A 9,817-nucleotide genomic window follows, 5' to 3' on the forward strand; every position below is an offset into this window, starting at 1 on the left:
AAAAAAAGACCTGGAAAAGATAACAAAGTCTCATATCCTGTTCACTAATAAACCAAGAATGATTATTCTCCCCTTCTCTAAATCGGTAGGTTGCTCCCTCAAATTTTGCTTTTCAAATTCCTGCATTTATAGCAGAATTATCCCTCTTTTAATCAACAGCAAGTTAGCTACTCACTTCAAGGCCTTTCCAGCTCAGGTTACCTGGGGGAAGGGGCAGAGGGAAATTTACACGTTTATGCTTTCTAAGAGCGCGTCACAGACCTTCTCATTCTTCTGCTTACTCCCCCAAGACCTCTCCAGTTTTCACCCTTCTATTCCCATCCATTTCATATGCTTCCTGCAAATATCCTCCTTTCCTCACTTCAAAGATGGCCATGATTGCTCTCCCTAATACCCACTGCATCCATCAGCAAGTACTCCACAAACATTCACGTCTCTTTCTTCCTACCTCAGATCACGGCCATGCAAGCATCTTTATGCTCTTTACCTCCATTCCTCTACCACTATCATTTTAAGTTCTGTTAAGATAGGCACAGAAAGGAAAGATAATTCTGGAAAGAGTTACTTCCTGTTTTTGAAGCATTTAAAGAAAAAAAAAAAAAAGTTTCATCCCCCAAACCAAGTCATCTGCAAACTGAGAGTTGATGGGATGCAGTTTTCCATCCACTACGTTGCATCCAAACAGACAGCAAGTGTCCAGACACACTCAAAGATTCGACAGCTTCAGGCCAAAGTTCTCACTTGCAGCAGCAGGTCCCACACACTCTGCTCCCCTCATTGCAAAAGCTGCGCCTTTCAGACCACTAGTACCTCCCCTTACCTGCTACAAATAAATCTAAGCATAAGCCTCATTTAGAGCCTCAGCATCTCACAGAACAAACTCCCAACAAGCCCCAAGGTCTAATCTCAAGGACTCCCGGGTTGTGACCACGCCAGACCACGCAAACAGCAGGCCTGCCATGAGCAACCCACGGTCTGTGCTCACCAACACCACACACGTCCTAGTTGTAAGAATAAATTACACTGATTTTTTTTTCCAAGACAATACCACTTCTTTAGCTGGGAATGCTTAGAGGATAGGCCTACGAGTTGCATTTGCACGCTGCGCTTCCCGAATTTCTAATATTGATGGGAGGGAAGAGGGATGGGAAGTGTCCCATGAGGGACACGGCAGCCTCCTCTCCTCTGCCCTCCCCTCCCCCAACAGGGCCGGGAGGTGGGGAGGGGGAAGGACAGGGAGAGAAGGGAATGGGGGTTAAAGAAGCTGGTGCCGGGCGCCCTTCCCCTGCCGCCACCCCACACCTCTCGCACCGCTCTCACCGCGCCGGGCCCTCCCGCCGCCGCCGCGGCCTCTACAAGGGCCGCGCTCCCCGCCGCCGCGGCCGCGCCGCCATCTTGAGCCGGCACAGGGTGGCGCGCGCCGTAAAGCGCCACTGCCGCGCCGCCCGCAGCCGCGCGCCGGAAGCAGCGGCCCAGCACGCCCTTCCCGACTCTATGGTTCCGCCCCCTCCTGCATGGGGCTCCTCTATGGTTCGGCTGGCGGGAGCCGTCAGGGGCCGCGCGGCGGAGGGGGCGGGGCCAGGGCCACGTGGCCCTGGTGACCGTTAGGGGCGGCCGTTGCCTCGGGGGCCTGAGGCGGGGGGGGTGGTCTCTGTCCCTGTCCCTGTCCCTGTCCCTGTCCCTGTCCCTGTCCGGCCAGGAAAGGCAGTGAGGGCAGGTAGCGCTCAGGGTCAGGTCGTGTCCTGGCAAGGAGTTAGTTAGGAGGAAAACATGGGGCGGGGTGGGGGGGGGGGGGGGCAGGAGGTATGGAGGGCATGAGGGAGCAGAGGAGGATTAGAAAAATAGGGAAGTCGAGAGAGGGTCAGGGGAAGGTGTGTGGAGTGAGCCTGGGCTGGCTGGTGTTTGGTCTGTTGTGTGTGAGGTTACAGCTTAAGTCGATGAACTGATGATGGTTTGGCTGCTTTAGGAAGAGAAATAATAAAAGGATCTGAGCCTTTATGAGTTCGTTTCCACACCACCACCACGATTTAATAGATGCTATAGGCAGACTGTCCTTTTGAGCAACAAATAGGCATGTTTACATCTATTTGATTTTCTTCTTTGTGTGAGGAGGAAATGCCTGTAAATTATGTTTAATAACATCATTAGCAATTCGATAAATATTTCCCAGTCTTAGGAAGAATAATGCCAGTTCTGTGGAATGAAATCGGAACATAAACCTTTGGGGGGACTCTGGTGCAAGCAGCTCTTTACAAGCTCTCCACCAATTTTGCCAGTGCTGGAAATAATCTGGGGCATTACGGCCATGGTCAGTGTGGTCTTCCAACTCCAAAGAGGGCACTCCCCACAGTTCTTGCCTGGGGATCCTACAAAATGTTGCCCTTTCCTGGCACAAAGCAGGATTGTGGGTCACATGAGAAGGTTTGGGGATGGGGGCGAGGAGGGGGGAATGAAAGCAGAGCATTAAGGAACCCCTGGTAATCCCAGATGCGCCCAGAGGAGGTGGGGTTAGTGATCAGGGTATCTCTAGTGGGATGTTTCATGATGTTTTGGGTTTGGCGTGAAGTCGACACTGCTCTGTCGTGAGCATTCATGTTCAGTCACTCCTCTGTTGGACCCCTGCGTCAACTCCTGCTTCAGTGGATGCTGGATCAAAAAAGTACTGATATTCACCAGGTAACAGGGGTCATACAAAGAGAATAAGAGAAATGGTTTCCCACCATCAGAGAACACAGAAACTACTCTCCTTGCTTGCCTTTTCCTGCAGCCCCCCATGAAAGCTCCTGCAGCAGACTGGATGGGCTTTGCAGAAGCTGATGGGCAGTTAACCCTAACTGCTCTCACTCCACCAAGTGTCTTTCTCAGTAAGGTCCCCAGACATAACCACATCAACCCACAGTGGGGTGGTTAGAGCAGCAGCCCTAACTTAGGTTTCTCTTATCAGCCACTGCTGACTCCGAGCTCAGCAGGAGTTAAACCACACAGGATGTCAAGCACAGGACACAACCTGTGTCCATATTGCGGCAGTCTGTCACATTTCACTTGACATGAATATACTTCTGTCACTCGAGAGCTGAAGCGGGTATAGAGATTTTCTTATAGTGATCCCAGAGATTTTCTTTCTCCTTGGGCTGGGGGAAAGAACTTGGGGGACAGAACGAGGAGAACGTCCCGAGTTAATTTGCAGGTTTCTTATGTTGAAATAGCCTCTGTGGCCCCTGTGAGGTCACGGGCACCATTCCAGCTCCCAGAGTTGCTGGCCAGGCCCCTGTGAGGTCGTGCCTTCCTGTTCCGTAGGCAGCAGCCCTGGGGCTGCCAGGGTGTCCCAGCATCTTTGACATGTTGTGGACATGAGGACACCTTCCTCACCTGCTCCAAGGAACCCATCTTCCCTTTAAACTCACCAGCAAGGAGGATCTATCGAGAGGTGGATGGCAAATGTATATGCTTACATTCTTCCTTGCTTATGCCAGTCCTCCGACACAGCTTAGAAGTCACTTTAAAGAAAATGTGGACAAACTGCCTGAAAAATGATAGTTTTCTCTTTGTTTGACTCCAGTATTCTCCCACAACAGTGGTTGGCAACTTCACAAAGGTATGTACTGAGCTGGTGTTTCCTCTTCCCAAATTAGGACGTAGAGATGCCTGTAGAAAATGAGCACCACTGTCTGCTTCTCCAAAACTCAAAGCACTGCTGTCCCGGTTGAAGTATCTTGCCTCTCTAAGCCAGTGCTAATCTCCTGTTTCTACTGAGCACCACGCTTACTAGGAGCTAGAAGAAGCTGCAGCCTAGAGAAACAAGATGCTTCAAGTGTCTGTGCCACCACAATACCTTGTGCAGGGCAGCGCTTTGTGCCTCCTCTGAACGGCCTCTGCAGACCCACATCGCTCAGGCTGCGGCTGCGTTGGGCCCGTGCTGCCATTGCTGGTGCTCACTCAGCCTCCAGAGCCAGCGGCTTCTTCCCCGGTGGCTGCCAGAGCTGCCCATGAGTCGTTTAGTGGCTTCCATTCGAATGAGAATGGGCAAAGGGGGGCCTGAAAAAAATGGTTAAAAGTAGGAGAAACAGGAAAGAAAAATAATGAATGATAAAAGGAGAATGAACAGCTTTTCTGTTATAACTCACCTATTAGTTTACGTTCATAGCCACAATCTTGCTATTGTCGTAATCATTTAACATTGCTAATGTTGAATATTAATAAACATGTATAAATTTGAATATGCTTTTAGTGTGAGGGAGGCTGATACTAAATATGTAACGACGCACAGTCCTATTATACTAATCCGTCCTTGATAGGAATAGTAATTTCTAAATTGCATCTTTAATGAAGATTTAAATCTTTTTTTTTCTGTAGTAAGTATATAATATGATTTGGCTTCAGATTTTTTTTGAGATAGAAAGCAGAAAAAGTACAGGAAGGAGAACTCTTACAAAGTTTAGATGCACTTTTATTAATTATCAAATTATATGTTTTTTCAAAGAACAACGCAAAAAAGCAAACCACAGTAAATTAGAGAAAGAGACTGCAGACCATGTTTTTGCTTCTAGCTTTTTGTTTTTAAAATCTGCCGCAAAAAGACATTCGCAGCGTATCATGAAATGCAGAATCTGAGTATGCTCTTGGCAGTCTCATATTGCTGGCTCGTGAAGCACTTGAAAATGAATTCAACAGCATGTCTGTGCTCTAGGGCTACTGTCCTACAAATACTTGCACATGTGTAAAATCCCATTTCAACCAACAGTGCAGCAAACGTGCCCAGAACTAAGTACCTGCGGGTAGGCAAGAGTAAGGCATCACTGAGCATAAGAGACTATGCGTAGACACCTGGAACACTGCGGCTAATTTCTCTTAGCTGTGGGGCGGAGCTGCATATGTTTGCCTGCAGGCACACAATTTTCTTAACTGGTAATCTACTGGGATTAAGAATTTATTTAAAGATCTCAGGCTCCACAGGACAGGAATAGAACAGGAAGGAGCAGCTAAATATACACCAGGAAGTCCTTATGAGCACTTGTATGAAAAGGGAATTCAGCACATCAGATTTAGTGCTAATCCACACTAAGGAAGTGTAGCCCGTACAGTTGTTCTGATGAACCCTCCAATGATGATGCAAGTTTGTTAGTTGAAATAGTCTTCTCTCGATCTCACTTTGCTATAGAAACACAATAAGAAAAAAAAAGCATGCTTTCTAACCATTACTGCTCCATCTGTGAAGTTATTGCTGTTAATAGTGGCTATGTTTCAGGGTTGTTATCTACAACACATTCCAGAGAAGGGCTGAACGAAAGTGCCAAGTATTTGAAATGCTGCTTGCAGAAGCATCATTAGGCCAGTTCCTTGCTGCTATGTATCTGTTCCAGTTCCCTTAGCTGTCACATCTCTTGTTCTGTTACGACTAAAAATAAACAAATACAGAGGGGAAAAATAAATAGCATAATGATTCAAAAACGTTTAGCGGACACAGTTGCTTCGGTTGCTGTCATGGCAGGAGCGAGAACGCCAACTTCGTTCATTGAGCCTGATGTCTCACCAGGGAAGTCACTTCATGGATGGCTCTCTGGTACTTCTCGGAGGCAGCCCTAAACTGGGCCAGGTGTTCCTCGTAGCTTCTCACGGCTGCCAGAAGCTCATTCCTCTCCACGGCTCCCAGGATGGCGTGGAGGATCATTTCAATGCCAAGCCCAAGAATGGCAATGCTGATCCCCCCAGGACAGATGCCCCAATCTGTGCAAGGAGACTGACAAGTTTGCCAAGAGTGAGAGTTATGAAGTTGGAGCCAATTAGTTTGATAGCTACCATCCCAGCTGTGGAAGTTGCTTCTCCAAGAACAACAGAAAAGACTCTGTGGGCTATTGCAATTTTCTCTAACTCCGGCTCTTTGATATCATGCAGCTTCTGGTACAGCACAGGCTCTAGCTTTTCCTTCATGTCACTATCAATCTTCTGTACTTGGTGCTGAATCTCACTCATTGCCTGAATGATAATGTCACAGTTTTCCTTGATGGTACTGCTCTCTCTTATCTTAATATGGGGAATTGTGCACCCTAGGTGTTCATTCAGCACTCCAGCCAGCTCATTTGTTGCATGGAAATTTGTGGACATGCAGTCAAGCAGCTCCTGGTGCAAATGGATCAATTCTTGACGTCTCCTGGGGTTATCTGGGTAAAGGAGATCACTCAGCACCATTCTTCAGAAATAAGCTACATCCAGAGAAAAAAAAAATCTGTTTAACATCTAGATCTTTAGCCCTTAAAGAGAAGTAAAATGTGCTTTTTTGTCTCTGCCTCACTGATTCTTTTTAGCAAATCAAATTCCAAAGTATTGTTTATAAGTCTAGAAATCTTAATTGTTGTTTGGGGTCTTCAGACCTGAAAGTTGCACCTATTGAATTTTGCAATGTTGAAATACCATTGAACTTGATTTACTGAAGCCAAATAATTGGAAAGGGACATTTTGAAACTTCAGCATATTCAGATCAATGAAAGCAACTAACAAATATGTAATTAGCAGGTTAGTAAAAAGAAGAGCACAAAATGTGTCATTCTTCACTTAGGAGCTGAAAGTGGTAGAAGCTGAACTGGTTCATTAAGGAATCTCATCTGCAAAATCTAAAATAATCCAAAAACATGAAAATGCCTGTTCTAAACAGGCATCAGCCTATTTTCTTCAACTAGTAGCATCTGATTTATACACCACTGCAAAGGCTTCTGGAGTGGACACAGCCTGTACCAACATAAGGGTTTTTTGTTTTTGTTTGTTGTTGTTGTTGCAGGGTGTTTTTTGCAGCGTGATGTATCTCTTCTGCAGTTCAAGAGGAAGTATTATCTATAAGCACCTTTATACTAATAAACTCATACTTGGGAATTCATAGAGAATAGTGAAAGCTTCCTAGATAAATCCATCCTAATATCACTTTGCACATATTTGCCACTGTGTTTTCTTCACCAATATTTAGCCCCTATTTCCTTATTATCATTGATTTCTTCAGTGTTCCTCCTCACTCTTGTTCATAGTGCTATAAACAATTCCCAAACAATTTTTTTACTTGCAGCTTCAAACAACTATAGGCATCTCCCGTCATGTGGATTGTGCCACACAGTCGCAGTGAGGTGCACCTGTTCCCCAAGGATGGGTGTGATAAGAGACTGCCTTGGAGCAGCACACACCAGCTTGCAGGGAGCACCCTGCCTGTGCAGCCTGGCTGCTCCTGGCTGTCCTTTTTAGATCTAACATCAGGTGCTGGCCAAGCTCCTGGGACATGGCTGGGCAGAGTCGGAACCTCTCCCATCGCTGTACAGACCAGAGCACAAAAACTAAATTTTTTTTTTTTTTCTCTCTAAACTCTTGTGTCCAATCCTTATGGTCACTCGTCTGACCTGTCTCCGGTTTGGCAATAAGAAGGCATGTTTTGTATATTTTTCTGCATCACTTGCATGTATACAAGGTCCAAAGTGACAGTTACCGAGGATTGTGGAGTTATGCCTCAATTCTAAGCTTCTGTAATTGACTCTGTGCCACTACCTTTTAACCCATCGCCAACTGCAAAGAAAAATATTTTTGCATGATTTTTGAGTTATCAAAGTCTGCAACTGGGGTGAACTCTGAATGAGTAGAACACCTGATTTTTTTTTGACACTTTGTTATCCTCAGCCATCTTATTGCAAATCTTGGCCACTTTTATGGATTAGTTTGCAGTTTTCCAAGATAAATCTCTCGTTATTTTTGCCTACATACCACACTTAAAACTACAAATTGTTACGAGTAGGAGATTGGCTAGATTTTTCTTCTGGAATAACCCCTTTTTGTTACTGATCCAGCTATATTTCACTAAATTCACCCCCTCCCTGACAAGATCACTGTAGAAAACCAGAATGATTTCAACAGTCCTCTAGTCAGCTTTTAATCCTAGTGTTTAAATACAAGCCGCTATGAAGGGATTTTTTCCCAATAGTATTTTGTGAAGTACTGCACACTGAATTAGGAATACATTTCTTTAAGCCACTTACCTTGCAACTCTGCCAAGAAAATAAACTCTTTAACTCATTTTTTCTTCAGGCTGTAGGGAACAAAGTTCATACACAGTAAGAATTTATGATTTTCAGAAAACATAAAGCCCTATGAATGCAAAGTATGGTTTCATGTCACTTCTGCCTCAGGGATATTGTTCAGTTGCTTCCTGACTCAGTGGTACTAGATCTTTTCCACTTCAATGATGTTTTGTTAAAAGGTCATTTGTTTATTCTTACTTATAGAAACTATGAGAAAACAAATTTTTCTATGAACAACACTTCAATGAACAACTTACATATTAGAAAGACACGTAGGAGTTTTCTAGCATCTATTTTTTTATCCTTTGCAAGGACTACTTCTTCACCCTTCTTGACCATATGCCCTTTAGAACTGAAATTACCTCTTATTCTTCACATCGGCACTTTTGCTAGTTGTTGCATTCACTTTCTAGAGTTAGTCTGACTGCTTATATTTCTGTATTTCTGCCTGTTTCTTCAGTTCCGAGGAGATATTTTCCAGGAGAGTTTCCAGAGGCTTTTCCAGTTAAACATTTGGACTGCCTACTGATGGTGACAGAGCGCTGCTGCAGTCAGCTGAACGTGTGCAGGACAGTGACTTCAGCCTCTTTCCCCGGCTGCCTCTGGAGCTTTCCAGCAGCATGTGATGAGTTATAGACCCAGCGCGTGGGGCTTCCTCTGGGTCCTGCTGCCTCCCTGCTCTCGATTATTCCTGTTGAATGGTGTTTTGCTTCCTTCCCTCCAGTTATAACACATTTCAGTTTATTTTAGGCTAGGTCCCATTTGTTAGATGCTCAGGGCCCAGGTCCAAAGGCCTTTTGTTCCTGGAAAGAATAATCACAGCATGAAGAGATCTGCTTATGATAAACGAGCCATCGTGAACACCAGTAACAATGTCTGAAAGGCGGTGCTATTACTTGCTGTTGTCAGAACATTTAGCATTTAGGGCAGCACTTTTCATTCATCCGTGTATAAGATTAGGTACCTAATTTATAAATCGTACTAGGATTTATGAATTTACATTTTTTATAAATATATATAATACATGCTAGTGTTTTGAGCTGTTCTTTGAAATGCTGAACTGCTGCCCATGACTGTCTTTGTACACCTATGACTTATGGAATAGAAGTTAAAAAGTACAGCACAGATAGAAAACTAAACACCAAGACTGTGAAGTGAGTGGTACAGGCTTTGTCTGCCCCAGCAGGAGAACCAGCACTTCTGCATTTATCCTGGCTAGAGACCTTTTATGCACTGAGCTTTAGAAAGACAGACCAGCTCTCCACCAGGACGTAGTCACCGTTCTGCCTCCCACATCAGAATGGTTGAGTTCTCACATGAAAGTACGAGACCAGTCCTTCTATCAAGCATAAAATGACTCGTCTGCAACTGTCACGTTGTTTTCCCTTGAAAAGGGGGGTTATTTTGTTCAGTCCAGAGCTACAGCATGAAACTCTCATTGATTTCAGAGCTGTAGGCATGAGAGCATGAGCTGAGAGAGAACACTAATGCTTTAATTATTACTTTTCTGCAATTAGCTGTCCCCTGCCCTTTCCCATCTGTGACTCCTTTTACTGACTGAGTGTGTCATGCAGACCTGGAATAGTTCCTCAAATATTGAACTTGACTGAATCCACCAGTCTAGTAACTGCTTCTTTTCACACTCCTGGAAGCTGATTTCAGATCCTCAAGGTTTGTAGTGGATGTCAACCATTCCCTTCTGCAGCCCCTACTCCATTGTGTGGAACGTGATTCAAAATGATTTGAACAATAAACCAGCAGCTTTGTTC

The 9,817-nt window shown here is 44.9% G+C and overlaps 1 protein-coding gene across 1 annotated transcript; it reads right to left on the minus strand.

The window, feature by feature from the left end:
* Positions 1–5,481: 5,481 nt before the first annotated feature.
* On the minus strand, positions 5,482–6,216 carry SMCO3 (single-pass membrane protein with coiled-coil domains 3). The gene is given in 2 exon segments (XM_010212899.2): positions 5,482–5,703; positions 5,706–6,216. Coding segments are annotated over 2 exon segments (675 nt in total). The 5' UTR covers positions 6,187–6,216; the 3' UTR covers positions 5,482–5,509.
* Between the last annotated feature and the right edge of the window lie 3,601 nt (positions 6,217–9,817).

Source organism: Tinamus guttatus, unplaced genomic scaffold (genome assembly GCF_059628265.1).
Source record: "Tinamus guttatus ecotype Peru unplaced genomic scaffold, ASM5962826v1 Tinamus_guttatus_pri_ptg000472l, whole genome shotgun sequence".
NCBI lineage: Eukaryota > Metazoa > Chordata > Aves > Tinamiformes > Tinamidae > Tinamus > Tinamus guttatus.